At 44.5% G+C, this 20,218-nt stretch overlaps 1 protein-coding gene across 1 annotated transcript in view; it reads right to left on the reverse strand.

Annotated features, from left to right (window-relative positions):
* Positions 1-20,218, reverse strand: part of LOC115206790 (ras-related protein Rab-26) — a 94,235-nt gene that overhangs the window by 44,706 nt on the left and 29,311 nt on the right. Inside the window, exons 3-5 of the mRNA XM_029773989.1 lie at positions 10,505-10,546; positions 9,312-9,378; positions 2,687-2,739 (exon numbers count right to left, since the gene is read on the reverse strand). Of these exons, the coding sequence (XP_029629849.1) occupies positions 2,687-2,739; positions 9,312-9,378; positions 10,505-10,546 (162 nt within the window). The remainder of the gene's footprint in view (positions 1-2,686; positions 2,740-9,311; positions 9,379-10,504; positions 10,547-20,218) is intronic.

Here is a 20,218-nt window from a genome sequence, read left to right on the forward strand (position 1 = left end):
TTGGCATAATGAACCAAATTGCCTTCCCATGCAAGTTAGCATGTACAGTAAGAAAGCCCTTTGAAGAGTCCTTTAATGAAGCTATAGCAAGTGATGGCACAAATATAGAGGCATGGGACACTACAGAAATACAAGCTCTATTATATTTATAAGCAGCACACAAGCCTGTAACCCCACCTTATAATAGTCCTTTTGACCAGTAAGATCCCACTGGTATGAACTATACAATCCTTCATATCTAATTCACACTGGGGTTGCAAAATGACTCTCTTTCACAAAATGTCCAGGCTTCCCAGAGGTCCTGGTTGAAACATTCCTGGAATCAGGCGAGAATAATCCTCCTACGTGGAATTCTGTAAAACCTGGGAATTGTGGGAAAGATACCGACATTTTAGAACCCTACTTCATACACCAGAAAAACAGGACTTGGACTGCAATGCAATAAATCACATAACTTGTAGATAATGAATGTCTTCTTTGTGAGTGGTTGGGTAATTCTTATCTACACCATTCTTCATCCTGTTATCTGGGACCAGTGTTCCTGCTGCTGCTGCCAGAAGGAGGCCAAACCATTCTTCATCCAGAGCTAACAGACATATCCTGGCTACAGCCATCCAATCCTGCTCATTGTGTTCAGTTTCATTTAAAGTTGAACACATTAGTTGAAAACAGGCCTGAAATCCTAACTTGAGGGACTTACATGTGAATAGAGTTTTCAAGCAAATCTTCCGTTGGCATGAATGCATGATTAACATGTAATTTCTTTAGAGTCAAAGACGGAGGGGGGAGGGGTGCTAAGCTGACATATGGAATTGTTTTAGGATGGTTATACTATGGAGTATTTCGCCATTTGATTTTTCAATTTTAGGACCCCTTTACGTGTGTGTATATATATATATATATAATAATAATAATAATAATAATAATAATAATAATAATAATAATAAATAAATATGAAGCAATTATTTGATAAAATATAGATTTTGGCCTTTACTACGCATTGAATAACACATTTATGAATGGCAAAAAAGGATTTGAAGTGTACATGTCCTATATCTACGAGATATAAGAAATCTCAGGAAATATTTTGTTTCATAGATTTTTTTACACATATTTAACCTCCTTTTTTTGGGTAGGCACAACACTACCTTCATACTTCCATTGTTTTTTAAAAACCGGTACCGGTTACCTTCAGACGAGTCCCGTGACACTTGTGGGGTCCCATTAGTTTGTAGCCCAAATGGTTGAGGGCCAAACACAAGTTGGCAAACAGAAGTTGGCACATCGACTTCAGACCAGACTCCTGACACTTATGGGGGTCGTAGAGCAAATCTGAGAATACATCATGTTCGTGAGTCTGATCTTTCCATAGAGGGGTCCTAGTTTGTAGGTCAAAGCTTTCGGACGCTACAGACATTTACGTGAGAAGATAGATTTTTGGGATGTCTCATGGTCTGACAAACACCACTCTAGCTCTGCCACCATTCACCTCAGATTGAGACTGATATCAAAAAAACTGATATCTCTAGCTTAAACTGACATATTTTGATGGGGATTTTTTTGTTATGCAACTTCAACTGATGCAACAGTGCGTCAATCAACTCTAAGGGGTTAAGTTAAGTGTGCACATCTCAAGTTAGGCTTTGTACTGTAATGTAGTGTACGCAGCATACCTGGGTTCAAATACTATTTCAAATCTTTCAAATACCTTGAGCGTTTGCCTTTGCCTGTCTGGAGTACCAGGTGGGCGGGGTTTACATGGGACATCTCTTTTGGTTCCATTGCAACAGACAAGCTCAATCAAGCACATCTTATTAATACTATTATTTCAAATAGTATTTGAACCCAGGTCTGGTAGGCAGCAGGTCCAGTTCATGGGCATGAGGTGTAAGGGAAACAATGAATACATATCAATGTACCAATGACTGCCACAAGTGTTGATGCTTTGGAGTAAAACTTTACCATATCTTTTCAGAAAATTGCATAGGCTTCCCTAAAAACCTTTGACGTTAGGAAAAACATCAAACTTGAAAGTGAATAGCACAAGGTCCATGGTGAGCACACAGAACAACACCTGATTTTTCCATCTCGTAGAATCACTAATCACAGGTCTGAGGCAATACCACAGAGTGACAGAAACACGCCCTGTGAGCCACATCCGTTCAGTGGCCATCAGCACACTGTTAGAGGCTCCGCTGAGAGCTCTGGTGATGAGGAGAGACAGGCATGCTGGCAGACAAAGACAGACAGACAGACAGACGGATGGTACTTGAGGCAGCCTATAGGGAGACTGAGTCACACAGACAGCCGGGACTAACAGCCCCCCAAGGGCTAAAGCCACACTGTCAATCACACACACAAGGGTACAATCTCTCCCCCTCTCCCTATTGCTGACAGGTGCAGCAGCAGCAGATAAAGAAAAGACAGGATCTTACATCCTTCCCACACGCAATATAATTATATATCATAACACTGTTATGGCTTTGTTACAAAATTACACTTGAGAGACAGACATATTTTCTCCATTATCAAACAGACCTCCAAGTCACTTAGAAAGCTTCTAACACAATAATTAGCCAAATAGGTTCTATGAAAGCACTTGGTCTGCTTATTACAGGCTATTTTCAGGGCTTATTAGAACAAAAAAAGGGGAAGAGAAAAGAAGAAGAGAAATGGAGAGTCCTACCTTTATGTTGTCAAAAGATGTTCTGTTGGTCACGTCATAGAGTAGCAGGAGAGCTAAGATAGAGACAGAGAAAGAGAGGAGAGAGAGAAAATGGTAGTGAATTAGCAGGCCTGGCAGGACCCATTGACAACAAAGAGATAATTTGAAACTAATTCTCGGCTAACTTTCCAATTTGTCCTTTAGGCTTAGCCTCTCGGACCTGTGGTTTCCCAATTAGTTCACGGTTGACAGAGTTCCTTTATTCATTTTTATTGAGGAGGGCACATAACACAGAGTACATTATCCTTCTTGCTCTCTGCGGGCCTGATTAAGACAGGCCTGCCCTACACAGCCAGTCAGCCTGCCCAGGCTCAGAGAGGACAAGGCCTAAAAATGTGTAAACATTACTTTTGAGATATATCCTTTATGACAAGCAATTCTTACATAATACATATTTCAAAAGACCTAACAAACATATCATATGCTCCTGTTTATATGATAGACAATCCACAGACAGTGTGATATATAGTTACCCATTAAACTGATCCAGACAGTGTGATATTAAATTGATTAAGACAATACCTGGAGGTAGTTGGAGAGATACTGAGAGACGGAGGTAGAGATGAGAAGAGAAGAGATACTGAGAGATGGAGGTAGAGATGAGAAGAGAGATACTGAGAGACGGAGGTAGAGAAGAGAAGAGATACTGAGAGATGGAGGTAGAGATGAGAAGAGAGATACTGAGAGACGGAGGTAGAGAAGAGAAGAGATACTGAGAGATGGAGGTAGAGATGAGAAGAGAGATACTGAGAGACGGAGGTAGAGATGAGAAGAGAGATACTGAGAGACGGAGGTAGAGTTGAGAAGAGAGATACTGAGAGACGGAGGTAGAGATGAGAAGAGAGATACTGAGATATGGGGGTAGAGAAGAGAAGAGATACTGAGAGATGGAGGTAGAGATGAGAAGAGAGATACTGAGAGACGGGGGTAGAGATGAGAAGAGAGATACTGAGAGACGGGGGTAGAGTTGAGAAGAGAGATACTGAGAGACGGAGGTAGAGATGAGAAGAGAGATACTGAGAGACGGGGGTAGAGATGAGAAGAGAGATACTGAGAGACGGAGGTAGAGATGAGAAGAGAGATACTGAGAGACGGAGGTAGAGATGAGAAGAGTGATACTGAGAGACGGGGGTAGAGTTGAGAAGAGAGATACTGAGAGACGGAGGTAGAGATGAGAAGAGAGATACTGAGAGACGGAGGTAGAGATGAGAAGAGAGATACTGAGATATGGGGGTAGAGAAGAGAAGAGAGATACTGAGAGATGGAGGTAGAGATGAGAAGAGAGATACTGAGAGATGGAGGTAGAGATGAGAATCTGAAGGATCAGGTTGCAGTGGGTCCGCTCTACAGCGCCCTCTCTCTCCCGCAGAGGGGAAGATGGCCATTTAATGACGGTCATGCAGTACTGAGAGAGGATTTACTCTGTAGAACAAAGACATTCTTCCCGCCAAAACTCCATCATCCAAAAGTGGGGAATTAAACAATATTTCTGTAAATCCAAGCAGTTGGAGTGGTCCGTGGGTACTTGAAGAATAATTGTGAGATCAGTTGTTTGGGTATCTAACGAAGGACAGTATAACAACATAACTATCTCTGAATGTATATATTTCCCAGTTGTCAGGGTCACATCCAAATGCGGGGGAACGTATATGATTAAATATGAAACTATTTGTGAGAAGATGTAATGTGAAGTTAGCCTTCTAAATGAGAGAATTGTTTTTCATATGAAGTCTTAACCAAGTCACTTGGCCACGCCCAAGTGAGCGCAGACATTACAGCGGCGTCATGGAGCACCCCCTTTTCCCAGAAGTGTATAAAACCCACTTCCGACAAAATGTACATTAAACCAACGAGTCCAACAGTGTGAGCTGAGAGGGATGTAATGGCTAGAACTCTGAAACTTCAACAGAGAACATCTCTACAAAACTAAAGGCTACACAGGAACATTCAGTCCGCAGCTGTTTAAGTACTTTAGTCTGGTAAACATGACTGAAAACTAACGGGTGGTACTCTGAAAGATCCATTCTGGAAAACGTTTCCCTATCAAACGACCATTGGTACGTCTGCCGTATCCGGCGTATCCATAATAACAAGCTACAACTACAAAAGACTGATCTCTGTTGGACAAACCAGAGACTTAAAGTCGACTGACTCTCTCAGATAACCGCACACTTCATTTATCATGCTCCTCTGTGGCTGAGTGTGCTGCCACTCCGAGAGAGAGGACGGTCTTTTTCCCAAATCTCTCTCTCTCTCTCTCTCCCTCCCTCTCCGATTTAAGGGGCTTTATTGACATGGGAAACATATAGGAATAATATGACATTTCAAGTGTTGTAACGATGTGCAAATAGTTCAACTACAAAAGTGAAAATAAATAAATATGGGTTGTATTTACAATGGTGTTTGTTCTTCACTGGTTGCCCTTTTCTTGTGACAACAGCTCACAAATCTTGCTGCTGTGATATTTCACCCAAAAGACATGGGAGAATATTAAATTACTTTCTCTCTTTCTGAGCAATGACTGTAGATTTCTGTAGGATGGTAAACAATTAGGGAAAGATGATGAAAGATTAGGGTAATGAGAAAACAGAGGAGGGGAGTGTTTGTTCTCCCTCTAGCTTTATCTCAGATCTGTTTGTGCCGTCTTGCCATTTCCTGAGGTCATTGTTTGGGAGGAGCTGGCAAGACAACAAAAACAGATCTGGGACCAGGCTATTCACCATCTAAAAACAAGGATGATTAATTTAGCCACTTCCACATACATCCCTGTCTAAGTAGAGCGGGTGTAGGCTAGGCTATAGTAGTGTCTCTCCACTGGGCTATTTGTTTCTGGTAGATGTCCTGTCTCTCTTATCTGTCTCATTGCCAGACAGGGTTCTCCTCAAATGGAGAGAATGGAGGGAGATCATAGATAGAGAGATAGAGGATATACAGTGAGGGAAAAATGTATTTGATCCCCTGCTGATTTTGTACGTTTGCCCACTGACAAAGAAATGATCAGTGTATCATTTTAATGGTAGGTTTATTTGAACAGAATAAGAACAAAAAAATCCAGAAAAACGCATGTCAAAAATGTTATAAATTGATTTGCATTTTAATGAGGGAAATAAGTATTTGATCCCCTCTCAATCAGAAACATTTCTGGCTCCCAGGTGTCTTTTATACAGGTAATGAGGTGAGAGTAGGAGCACACTCTTAAAGGGAGTGCTCTAATCTCAGTTTGTTACCTGTATAAAAGACACCTGTCCACAGAGGCAATCAATCAATCAGATTCCAAACTCTCCACCATGGCCAAGACCAAAGAGCTCTCCAAGGATGTCAGGGACAAGATTGTAGACCTACACAAGGCTGGAATGGGCTACAAGACCATCGCCAAGCAGCTTGGTGAGAAGGTGACAACAGTTGGTGTGATTATTCGCAAATGGAAGAAACACAAAAGAACTGTCAATCTCCCTCGGCCTGGGGCTCCATGCAAGATCTCACCTCGTGGAGTTGCAATGATCATGAGAACGGTGAGGAATCAGCCCAGAACTACGCGGGAGGATCTTGTCAATGATCTCAAGGCAGCTGGGACCATAGTCACCAAGAAAACAATTGGTGACACACTATGCCGTGAAGGACTGAAATCCTGCAGCGCCCGCAAGAAAGTCCCCCTGCTCAAGAAAGCACATATACATGCCCGTCTGAAGTTTGCCAATGAACATCTGAATGATTCAGAGGACAACTGGGTGAAAGTGTTGTGGTCAGATGAGACCAAAATGGAGCTCTTTGGCATCAACTCTTTGGCATCACTCGCCGTGTTTGGAGGAGGAGGAATGCTGCCTATGACCCCAAGAACATCATCCCCACCGTCAAACATGGAGGTGGAAACATTATGCTTTGGGGGTGTTTTTCTGCTAAGGGGACAGGACAACTTCACCGCATCAAAGGGACGATGGACGGGGCCATGTACCGTCAAATCTTGGGTGAGAACCTCCTTCCCTCAGCCAGGGCATTGAAAATGGGTCGTGGATGGGTATTCCAGCATGACAATGACCCAAAACACACGGACAAGGCAACAAAGGAGACAGAGAGAGAGAGAGTTATTATTATTTCTGGAAAACTTTTTATGCACTGCACACAATACTCTCAGCACTGAAAAAGTGAAGTGGTACAGTAGAACTCTTTGCTGTTGCTGAGATCTGCCGAGCTGTGGGAGGCAGTGACTGGCTGCCAGGGGTTTGACTGTCTTTGCTTTACTAAAGCTGTAGAAATCACTGAAGCAGTCCCTCGACTAATGTCTGTGCCTCGTTGACTTCAAAAGGAACTGGGTGCGGCGCAAATGGCACCATCTTCCCTATGTAGTGCACTACTTTTGACCATAGCCCTATGGGACCTGGTCAAATGTAGTGCACTACATAGGGAATAGGGTGTTATTTGGGCAGCAGCCACTGACTTCCTATCTCGCAGGGTAGCTGAGAAGTTGTTTGGGTTACAGAAACGTCCCAGGGAACCATATCAAAAGCAAAAGCTTTGGGGTTATAACCACATTCAGTTGATGTGGATGAAGTGTTTATGTGACAGGGTGTAGAGGCTAAAACATACACCCCACATACCTGATCAAATGGCTGAGTGGAGAGCTGGAGCATACATTTTAGTCACTTACTGTAGCAGAAGCTCTTATCCAGAGCAACTTACGGTACTGATTGCATAAGTTTTTGTATTGGTCCCCCGTGGGTATCAAACCCACAACCCTGGCGTTACAAGTGCCATGCTCTACCAACTGAGCTACACGGGAGCCACACACACACACCCCCACAATAATGAGAGTGGTGATTATGATAATGATGAAGAAGAAGACAAATATGATGATGATGATGATGATGATGACCATGAATAATGATAAGGACATGAAGATGAAGGAGACACTGCTGTTGATGATGACAATGATGATGTCCATATCTAAATGTAACCTTTTCCATGTTGAATATAATACCTTTTGTTCTAATAAAGCCTCTAGAGAGGACAGGTCAGCATGCTCTCTGTCTGTTTCCCTGCTGAACAGGCCAGTCCAGCCCGGTACTGCTTTAGTGGAGATTTATGTCAATCTGGCTAGCCGGAGGAGAGGAGTTTCTCTTTATAAAACCATTCCAATACCACCTGGAGTGGACACCAGTGGCACCAGTGGTTGGTAGCTAGCTAGCTACAACAAAATAGAATGTCACTGCGACAACCGTTGATAGACGTAGCTGGTAAATCCGCTCTGGCTAGCTACTCCGATTTCAGACCACTGGTAAGATAGTCTAGCTATCTACATTTTCAGATATTACACATTTCTAATTTTGACATAGTCTTTTCATTCCAAGTTAAAGTGTACTGTTAGCTAGCTTGCTAAAGTTAGCTGGCTGGCTCGCTAGCTAATTCTTTTTTCTTTATTTAACTAGGCAAGTCAGTTAAGAACAAATTATTATTTTCAATGATGGCATAGGAACAGTGGGTTAGCTGCCTTGTTCAGGGTCAGAATGACAGATTTTTACCTTGTCAGCTCAGGGATTCGATCTTGCAACCTTTCGGTTACTTGTCCAATACTAACCACTAGGCTACTTTCCGCCCCAATGTTACATGTATGATCTTATTATTCGTATCTCAGAGCCATTTGCTTTGCTTGTTATAGCCTAATGTTAGCTAGCTAACATTGAACCTAGTAGTAACGTCATGAGTTGTGATTATGGTTCATTGTTTAGCTAGCTAGCTACATGTCTTAACAATAGACTCCACTATGCAAGTGTCCATTTTAATAGAATGTCACTGCGACAACTGTTAGCCAGTTAGCTTGGGTGCTTTGACTGCTGTTAGGACAGAATGCTCAGATCAACCCTTAAAGAGATGGGTGGAGCTAAAGCTTAAGAGGGTGTGAACGATGCTGAATGGGTGTAGACAAAGAAGAGCTCTCCAGTAGGTACCAAAACATTCAAAAGTGAGGTTACTTGTTTATCAACATTCAAAGCAGAACTACTTTCCAATTGTTCCTCATATGCAGTGAATAATATACAATTTTGTAGCTCTGTTTCGCGGCTTTTATCCGATGTAAAAAACAATTTCAAATGTTGCTAAATAAGACCGAATCAAGGTGAGCACATGCCTTTAAGGAGACTGGAAACGTTAGAAACATGCACCATGTGAATATGCTATCCATCCATCTACCCATCCACCCACCCACCCACCCACCCACCCACCCACCCACCCACTCACCCATCCACTCACCCATCCAGAATAAAAATGAAAAAAGAGGATTAATTTAAAGACAGTCACGCCTTCAAGACAAATGGTAATAATCAAATTGTATGCTCACAGACATGTACACAAATAAGTGAACCATACATTTTGTTCAGCTAATTTACATATCATCCTAATCTGCATTTAAATGTTATGAAACTCAGCATACTAAGCAGCACTTTAAGTAACGTATAATGCAGCTTGTTTCTTAATGTTTCTGTCACCACAGCAGCTGGAGCGGTATTGAGACAGAATCACACAAGTGTGTGTTTGTCTGAGTGTGTGAGAGAAAAAGAGGAAGTGTGTGTGAGTGTGTGTGTGTCTGTCTCACCATTGGCGTCACGGTAGTAGGCGTGCGTGACGCTGCGGAAACGCTCCTGTCCAGCTGTGTCCCAGATCTGGAGAAAGAAGGAGAACTATTATTATTAAAGGTAAATGTATAATTTCCCATTGGGGTGAATTCTAAGTTCTCAAGTCAAATTGTCACTGACTCTTGCAGTGATGTCAATGGGAAGTTAGGATTCACCTCTATAGGAATGAATCACTTCACTACCACTGTTTCATTGCTTTACTTAAAGCTCCTTTGGAGGTAAGACAGATTTAAAGTCTCACAAACAAAAATTCAAATGGCATTCACTGTAGCTCTCACTTAACTTAAAGTAGGGGGTAGAGGACCAATTTAGAATTGATTTTAGGAAAGTTTTGAACTAGTATTCAAACTGGGGGGAAAGCTCGATAAGGAATATGGAGTCTTAGTGACTTCCCAGCATGCTGTGCAGGTAGTTGAAGCAGGCATAAGGTCATACTCATGAATATAAACTAGTGGTTGCCTCCGCCCTGTCACCCCATTCGTCCAACCTCTGTGGAATTTCTGCTAATTATGCCTCTCAATCTCCTTCAGCATTTGCTACTGTCCCCCCTCCCTTTTCTCAAGAGAAGCCAGGCTATGTGCACACAGCCCACAAAAAACAAACAAATCCAATGTAGTGGCTTTGGCAATATAAACATATGCTTCCAATGCCAATAAAGCTTCTTAAATTGAATTGCCAGAGAGAGAGGAGGATGAGAGAAAGAGAGAGAGGGAAAGAGGGAAAGGGAGAGAGAGGGAAAGGGAGAGAGAGAGAAAGGGAGAGAGAGAGCGAAAGAGAAAGACACACAGACAGAGAAACAGAGAGCCTCTATAGTGAGTGACTGGGGTCAGGAGAACATTGGGCTTAGTGTAGAAGATTCATGGAGATATAACTACTGAATCCTAATTATTTTTATTAGTTATTTAGACAAAAAAATGAGGTTATTGATTGTGCACTTAATCTGTGGTGATAACCCTGATACATCACTGTAGGAGAGATGGGAATTCACACACACACACACACACACACACACGCACACGCACACGCACGCACACGCACACGCACACGCACACGCCACGCCTGATGGGGTTACAGGGGCTGTATAGTTTGGGCATCACACTGATGAGGATTGAGAAATAAGGACAGATTATAGAATCCATTATAAGGCTCTTACCTGAAGCTTCACCTTCAGTCTGTCAATGTTCAGCACTTTATTCTGGAAAAGGTAAGCAGGAATACATGAATGGTCATTAATGAGACATACAGTGCATTCGGAAAGTATTCAGACCCCTTGAATTTTTCCACATTTTGTTATGTTACAGCCATGTTCTAAAATATATTAAAATTGTTCCTTCCCCTCAATCTACACACAATACTGTACCCCATAATGACAAAGCAAAAACGGGATTTTTTACATTTTTTGCAAATTAATTATTCAGACCCTTTACTCAGTACTTTGTTGAAGCACTGTGAGCAGCGATTACAGTTTAGAGTCTTCTTGGGTATGACGATAAAAACTTGGCACACCTGTATTTGGTCTGTTTCTCCCATTCTCTGCAGATCCTCTCAAGTTCTGTTAGGTTGGATGGGGAGCATCAGTCCCTGCCACTGAAAAACATCCCCACAGCATGATGCTGCAACCACCATGCTTTACCGTAGGGATGGTGCCAGGTTTCCTCCAGATGTAACGCTTGGCATTCAGGCCAAAGAGTACAATCTTGGTTTCATCAGACCAGAGAATCTTGTTTCTTATGTTCTGAGAGTCCTTTAATTCCAAGCGGGCTGTCGTTCCTTTTACTGAGGAGTGGCTTCCATCTAGCCACTCTACCATAAAGGCCTGATTGGTGGAGCGCTGCAGAGATGGTTGTCTTTCCAGAAGGTTCCATCTCCACAGAAGAACTATGGAGCTCTGTCAGACCATTGGGTTCTTGGTGGTCTCCCTGACCAAGGCCCTTCTCCCCTGATTGCTCAGTTTGGCAGTGCGGCCAGCTCTAGGAAGAGTCTTGGTGGCTCCAAACTGCTTCCATTTAAGAATGATGGAGGCCACTGAGTTCTTGGGGACCTTCAATGCGGCATACATTTTTTGGAACCCTTCCCCAGTGCCTCAACACAATCCTGTCTCAGAGCTCTACGGACAATTCCTTCGACCACATGGCTTGATATTTTCTCTGAAATGCACTGTCAACTGTGGGACCTTATATAGACAGGTGTGTGCCTTTCCAAATCATGTCCAATCAATTGAATTTACCACAGGTGGACTCGAATCAAGTTGTAGAAACATCAAGGATGATCAATGGAAACAGGATGCACCTGACCTCAATTTCGAGTCTCATAGCAAAGGGTCTGAACACGCTAAAATGTCTAAAAACCTATCTTCACTGTCATTATGGAGTATTGTGTGTAGATTGATGAGGAAAATGTTTTATTTAATACATTTTACAATAAGGCTGTAACGTAACAAAATGTGGAAAAAGTCAAGGGGTCTGAATACTTTCCAAATGCACTGTACTTAAATAGCTTAGATAACCAAATCAAAATGTAGATGACATTCTCTCTCTCCGTGTGTGTTCGTGCAGCTACAGTGTGTGAGAAACTTCTCCCCATACTTTACAAATCAGGAAGAGATGGAGAGATCCTTCCCTTCACTCCTCTCCTTCCTGATGGCAAGCCTCCACCTGTCTACCTCTCCTTTGTCTCTTCCTCTTCCCTCCATCAATAATGCAGTGTTCCAGGTCCCTTTGTTAATAACGTTGGCCTGTTCCTCCAGAGGATCTCCTTGTCGCCCCTTGTTCTCCTCCTTCTCTCACCAACCCTGTTTTTCTCCCTCTCCTCCTCCTCTCACCTAACCTGGGTCCTCACCCTCTCCCCCTCCTCCTCTTACCTAACCCCATTATTCTCCCTCCCTCCTCCTCCTCCTCCTCCTCCTCCCCCTCCTCTCCTTCTCTCACCTATCCCTCTCTCATCTTCTCAGTCCTTATTCTATAACCCAGCTCTCTAGTGATGCGCTCCACTGCATTCCACTCCTCCCTCCAGAAACAGCCTGCATACAGTCAGCATGGCTCTTCCCAAGATCAACACCTCCATACCACTTAGTGAAGGAAGCAATGTACATGTAACTGCAAAAAGAAAGGAACACCAACACCAAGTGTCAATAGGGCTTTGGGCAACCACAAGCCAGAACAGCTTTAATGCGCCTTGGCATAGATTCTACAAGTGTCTGCAACTCTATCGGAGGGATGAGACACCATTCTTCCCCGACAAATTCCATTATTTGATGTTTTGTTGATAGTGGTGGGAAAACCCTGCTCCAGAATCTCCCATAACTGGTGTTCAATTGGGTTAATATCTGGTGACACACACACACACACACACACACACACACACACACACACACACACACACACACACACACACACACACACACACTTTAAAGCACTATGCTCCTTTGAGACACCTCCTCACAGATCTCTTCTAGCCATGGTACCCAAAATAATGGGGAACTGGTCATTTTTATACATGATCCTATACATGATGGGATGTTAATTGCTTAATTAACTCAGGTTACCAAACCTGTGTGGAAGCACCTGATTTTAATAAACTTTGTATCCCTCATTTCCTCGTGTTTCCGTTATTTTGGAAGTTACCTGTATATTGACCATGCATTCTAAGTAGTACGCTAGTGTGGATATTGGAACTTAGCCATCAGTGACTCAGCTCAACGTGGATGTTCACTAAGATCCTACAGCCACAAAGTGACAAATGGCAAAGTTCAGCTCATGGCTACAGCAAGGTTAAATACCACAGACAGTTCTGGGAAGTCATCTATTCTTCCATCGATCACAGGTCAATATGACTATTCTACAGGGCATTGTCCTGTGAAATCTCCAAACTGGTATCTTGAGTTACGCAGAATTACTGTCACTAGGCCTGGGATTCAATATGATCGATCGCACGTTGCCGACAATGCAGCTTTTAAAAGACAATGTCACTGCTTTCGCGGAGATTGCATTCACAGTAAAATGCTGCATATGTCAGCTTGATCAGAAATGACCTTTAAAATGGTGCATTGTCGACAAGCACGATCAGATTGAATACCGGATTGGATGTTTTAGGTCAATAAAATAAAAGCCACCAAAGGTACAGTAAGTATTCATGATATTAAACATATCTTTTTTTTATACCTTACTCTTTAAATCCTGAACAAAAACAGTTGATTCACACAATTAGTTTTTTCTCAAAGACCCTTCCGGGAGCCATTCCATATCCATGGTTACACAACAAACTTACCAATAAACTCAGTTAATCTCTGTATCCAATTTATCAGGGGACACTTCCTAGTTCCTCCTCATCAATTAACATCTTTAAAAGTGTGTATACTTGTGTATCTGCATGTATCTGTGTACCGAGGTAGGGAAGGCATATATAAATTACAGTATGACTCCCCTCTAAAGATAAAACTATTCAATCTCTGTGATCTCACCTCTGTTCACAAGCTTACATCAACATTACAATGAAGCAAATCAAAGCACAAACAAAACTCAGGTCTGATTCATCACTAACGCCATGGCAACCCCATGGTGACGCTCAGAAAACAGTCTCAGATTATCCCTTGTTGCTGTGAGATGCGCCTGACCCCCCTGCTTTCCCTTCCCCGGGGAAACAGCAAAGATGCTCTACTCCTTCAAGATCGCCTACTTCGCCCACACAGAGCACTACTGATAAAGATACAATCTTTGATGACTTGTTGATTTACCCTCCCAGGGTTCTAGTGAAGAGGACTCATACATATTCAGTGGTGGTGTTCATTAGGCACCAAACAGAAGAAAACAGACTGAAACAAGAAGGGACTACCTGGATGGGTCCAATAAAAAAAAACATAAAAAGGTAATTTTCACTGCCCGTTGCAAAATGTTTAAAAACATTTTCCATTGCGTGCCCTAATGAACACGACTCTGGGTTGTTCCTCTCAGTAATCACAGTCTAAGACATGGGTGGAGTCTGTGTGTCTCTGTCATGAAAGACAGCTCACATCGTGCTTCAGGCTTGTTGAATATTCAGTGACCCAGAGAAAACACACTGTAAAGTGGTGCCCTGTGGGGTTTAGGATACAGCTCGCTAGAATCCACTGATAGATGGGATGACTAGGCCTAATCATCATGTATCATGTCTAGGTCCACTCAGCCTGATGGCATTAGAGCAGCTGAAACTGCCACAGGACTCCAATGGGCTCTCTCTCAAAGAGTTGATTGTGGAGGCACTGCCAACAGGTATTGTATGATGGTCAATTGATCTGTCAATCTACTGGGGCTGAGAGAAGCTGTGTTCTCCTCGCATCAATCATTATCAGACACATGGATCAATCTAACACTGTTTTACAGGCTAAGAATGTTTAAAAAACACATGACTGAACATTATTTAGTTTGAGTGATTCTGTGAGGGAACCTCCCTCCCTCTCTCAGGTCCTTTCCATTTCCAAAGCGCCAGTCAGACCATCCCCATACATATATACTGTACACACACCCACACACACACACACACACACAAAAGCCTGCCTACAAAATACAATTATACTACCTGATAGACTATTTTCCATTACAGTAAAAGCTGGATAAAGATCTCTCCTATTTGCACTTAATATATAAATAAATCCCAGGCATATTTCTCAGAAGAGCTGCGGAGAGTGCATTTATAATACAAGATTTAAGGCAAGTGTTTTCACAATGTACTGACTGAAGGCCCTTCAAGGTATGAAACGAAAACACTGATAGGAGAGTAAGCCCTTTTAGCTTTCCTGCCTTTTAGTTCCTACAGAGTGGAGGAGATGAATTAACAGTGACAATACAGTACTAGTGGAGGAGATGAATTAACAGTGACAATACAGTACTAGTGGAGGAGATGAATTAACAGTGACAATAGAGTACTAGTGGAGGAGATGAATTAACAGTGACAATACAGTACTAGTGGAGGAGATGAATTAACAGTGACAATACAGTACTAGTGGAGGAGATGAATTAACAGTGACAATACAGTACTAGTGGAGGAGATGAATTAACAGTGACAATACAGTACTAGTGGAGGAGATGAATTAACAGTGATAATACAGTACTAGTGGAGGAGGGAGAGAGAGCAACCGATCGACCGAGCGAGACCGAGAGAAAGACCGAGAGAGCGACCGAGACCGAGAGAGAGCAAACGACCGACCGAGAGACTGACCAACCGAGTGAGAGACCGAGAGAGAGAGCGACCGACCGAGAGAGAGCGACCGACCGAGTGAGAGACCGAGAGAGAGACCGAGAGAGAGCGACCGACTGAGTGAGAGAGAGAGAGAGCGACCGACCGAGAGAGAGAGCGACCGAGAGAGAGAGAGAGCGACCGAGAGAGAGAGAGCGACCGAGAGAGAGAGAGCGACCGAGAGAGAGCGCGACCGAGAGAGAGCGCGACCGAGAGAGAGAGAGCGACCGACCGAGAAAGACCGAGAGAGAGCGACCGACTGAGAAAGACCGAGAGAGAGCGACCGACCGAGAGAGAGCGACCGACCGAGAGAGAGCGACCGACCGAGAGAGAGCGACCGACCGACCGAGAGAGAGCGACCGACCGAGAGAGAGCGACCGACCGAGAAAGACCGAGCGACCGACCGAGAGAGAGCGACCAACTGACCGAGAGAGCGACCGACCGAGAGCGAGCGACCGACCGAGAGCGAGCGACCGACCGAGAGAGAGCGACCGATCAACCGAGAAAGACCGAGAGAGAGCGACCGACCGAGAAAGACCGAGAGAGAGAGAGAGCGACCGACCGAGAAAGACCGAGAGAGAGCGACCGACCGAGAGAGAGCGACCGACCGACCGAGAGCGACCGACCGACCGAGAGCGACCGACCGACCGACCGAGAGCGACCGAGAGAGAGCGACCGAGAGAGAGCGACCGACCGACCGAGAGCGACCGACCGAGAGAGAGCGACCGACCGAGAGAGAGCGACCGACCGAGAGAGAGCGACCGACCGAGAGAGAGCGACCGACCGAGAACGACCGACCGAGAGAGAACGACCGACCGAGAGAGAACGACCGACCGAGAGAGAGAGAACGACCGACCGAGAGAGAGCGAGAGAGAGCGACCGACCGAGAGAGAGCGACCGACCGAGAAAGACCGAGAGAGAGCGACCGACCGAGAGAGAGACCGAGAGATAGCGAGAGAGACCGAGAGAGAGACACCGAGAGAGAGACAGACAGACAGACACACAGAGAGAAAGAGAGAGACAGTAATTACTGAGCAAAATAACTTATTTACAGACCCACAGGGGTCTAGGCTAGACATCTCCAGAGCGGCTTGTCAGAGAGAGCAGTAATGGGGAAATAAACTCAAAGACTGAGGCCCTCAGAGATAGGAAGGCCCTCTCTGCTCCTCTCCTTTTTGGAGACCTGTCAGGGTTTGCCAAACGGTACTGTGCACGCTCAAAGACACACAGATACACAAACACACACCCTTACCATAAAGTTTAGGCATTCACTCCATTCACTCACAATTTTAATTTTGACATCTGCAACAACTTCAACATTTGACATTTGAGAAACATGGATGGACATCTAATTCTGATGTGAGACTGTGAGAGTTAGTTTCCCAGACCACTATTCATCTACCACCAGACCACAGGACAGGTCTCATCTAGCACCAGGCCACAAGACAGGTCTCATCTAGCACCAAGCCACAAGACAGGTCTCATCTAGCACCAGGCCACAAGACAGGTCTCATCTCCCACCAGGCCACAGGACAGGTCTCATCTCCCACCAGGGCACAAGACAGGTCTCATCTAGCACCAGGGCACAAGACAGGTCTCATCTCCCACCAGACTACAGGACAGGTCTCATCTACCACCAGACCACAGGACAGGTCTCATCTCCCACCAGGCCACAAGACAGGTCTCATCTCCCACCAGGCCACAAGACAGGTCTCATCTCCCACCAGGGCACAAGACAAGTCTCATCTCCCACCAGGGCACAAGACAGGTCTCATCTCCCACCAGGGCACAAGACAGGTCCCATCTCCCACCAGGGCACAAGACAGGTCTCATCTCCCACCAGGCCACAAGACAGGTCCCAATAGCCTTTTACACGTAACTTAAATTAAGACACACTGGGATTGAACAGGCACAGGGGCAAAACAGTAAATCCTCAGTCCTCTGGCTGGTAAATACTGTATGCAACGTGTATACGATATATACTTATGATGCTAGAGTCTGCTGTTGTTCTGTACAGCCATAACAAGCTAAATATCTCAGCCAAGTATATCTATCTATATACACACACACACACACACACACACACACACACACACACACACACACACATACACACCCACACGATTCTTCATCCTCTCTCTACCCCTTCTCTCCATCCCTCTCCCTGTCCTCTAATCTCACCATCTCTCACGCTCTCTTCTCAATCTTTCTCCCTCTGCCACATCTCTCCCCTCCTCTCTCCCCCTCCTTACCTGTCCATTCCCATCTTCCGCCTTCTCCCTCTACTCCCTCCATCCTTCCCATCTCTCAGAGGGCCTCAGTCTTTGAGTTTATTTCCCCATTACTGTGCTCTCTGACAAGCTGCTCTGGAGGAGATGTACAGTCCAGTCTAGCCTAGAACCCTGTGGGTCTGTCAGTAATTACTGAGCAAAATATAACCATCTCTCCCTCCCTCCAGTAAGTGTTGTTAAATATTCATGTTCCTCTTCAGGGTTGGCCTCTTTGCATCCTGGTGGCATTAGGACAGCAGGTGGAACAGCTCAATCTCACTAATTAGAAATGCTACCCCAGACAGAGCACACGCACACACACACACACACACACAAATCTGTAATTTTATTAAAACATACTGGCGGAAATACATTTCTATGTAACAGTAACTTTTAAAATAGACCAGGAAGACACAGCTGTACATTGCACTAGTTCAACCACATACTGACCCATATCTGTATTAATAGGTTATGTTTCCATGATAACGTCACAGTATTGAGGGCACAAGACAGGTCTCATCTCCCACCAGGGCATAAACACCCCCTGCCACGTCCTGACCAAACATAGAACTAGACATACTACATAAACAATCAATTTTTCATTTGGAAGAGTCAGCTTTTTAAACCAAAATGGCTCAGTTTAAATTGTTTTTACATTGTAGTAAAACAAAATCTCATTTGATATATACTGCTCAAAAAAAATAAAGGGAACACTTAAACAACACATCCTAGATCTGAATTAAAGAAATAATCTTATTAAATACTTTTTTCTTTACATAGTTGAATGTGCTGACAACAAAATCACACAAAAATAATCAATGGAAATCCAATTTATCAACCCACGGAGGTCTGGATTTGGAGTCACACTCAAAATTAAAGTGGAAAACCACACTACAGGCTGATCCAACTTTGATGTAATGTCATTAAAACAAGTCAAAATGAGGCTCAGTAGTGTGTGTGGCCTCCACGTGCCTGTATGATCTCCCTGCAACGCCTGGGCATGCTCCTGATGAGGTGGTGGATGGTCTCCTGAGGGATCTCCTCCCAGACCTGGACTAAAGCATCCACCAACTCCTGGACAGTCTGTGGTGCAACATGGCGATGGTGGATGGAGCGAGACATGATGTCCCAGATGTGCTCAATTGGATTCAGGTCTGGGGAACGGGCGGGCCAGTCCATAGAATCAATGCCTTCCTCTTGCAGGAACTGCTGACACATTCCAGCCACATGAGGTCTAGCATTGTCTTGCAATAGAAGGAACCCAGGGCCAACCGCACCAGCATATGGTCTCACAAGGGGTCTGAGGATCTCATCTCGGTACCTAATGGCAGGCAGGCTACCGCTGGCGAGCACATGGAGGGCTGTGCGGCCCCCCAAAGAAATGCCACCCCACACCATGACTGACCCACCGCCAAACCGGTCATGCTGGAGGATGTTGCAGGCAGCAGAACGTTCTCCACGGCGTCTCCAGACTCTGTCACGTCTGTCACGTGCTCAGTGTGAACCTGCTTTCATCTGTGAAGAGCACAGGGCGCCAGTGGCGAATTTGCCAATCTTGGTGTTCTCTGGCAAATGCCAAACGTCCTGCACGGTGTTGGGCTGTAAGCACAACCCCCACCTGTGGAGTCTGTTTCTGACCGTTTGAGCAGACACATGCACATTTGTGGCCTGCTGGAGGTCATTTTGCAGGGCTCTGGCAGTGCTTCTCCTGCTCCTCCTTGCACAAAGGTGGAGGTAGCGGTCCTGCTGCTGGGTTGTTGCCCTCCTTGGGCCTCCTCCACGTCTCCTGATGTACTGGCTTGTCTCCTGGTAGCGCCTCCATGCTCTGGACACTACGCTGACAGACACAGCAAACCTTCTTGCCACAGCTCGCATTGATGTGCCATCCTGGATGAGCTGCACTACCTGAGCCACTTGTGTGGGTTGTAGACTCCGTCTCATGCTACCACTAGAGTGAAAGCACCGCCAGCATTCAAAAGTGACCAAAACATCAGCCAGGAAGCATAGGAACTGAGAAGTGGTCTGTGGTCCCCACCTGCAAAACCACTCCTTTATTGGGGGTGTCTTGCTAATTGCCTATAATTTCCACCTGTTGTCTATTCCATTTGCACAACAGCATGTGAAATGTATTGTCAATCAGTGTTGCTTCCTAAGTGGACAGTTTGATTTCACAGAAGTGTGATTGACTTGGAGTTACATTGTGTTGTTTAAGTGTTCCCTTTATTTTTTTGAGCAGTGTACATTTTGACATAAAATTACTACATTAAATATAGAGGTCTACTGAGTGGCTCAGTTCTCTTATTTTACAGAAGACCTCAGCAACAAACTTCAGAGTGAAATAATCTGCTGTTCTAGAACTTTGTAAAGACTTAAGTTGTCATAGCTCC

This window comes from Salmo trutta, chromosome 1, assembly GCF_901001165.1.
Source record: "Salmo trutta chromosome 1, fSalTru1.1, whole genome shotgun sequence".
Lineage (NCBI taxonomy): Eukaryota > Metazoa > Chordata > Actinopteri > Salmoniformes > Salmonidae > Salmo > Salmo trutta.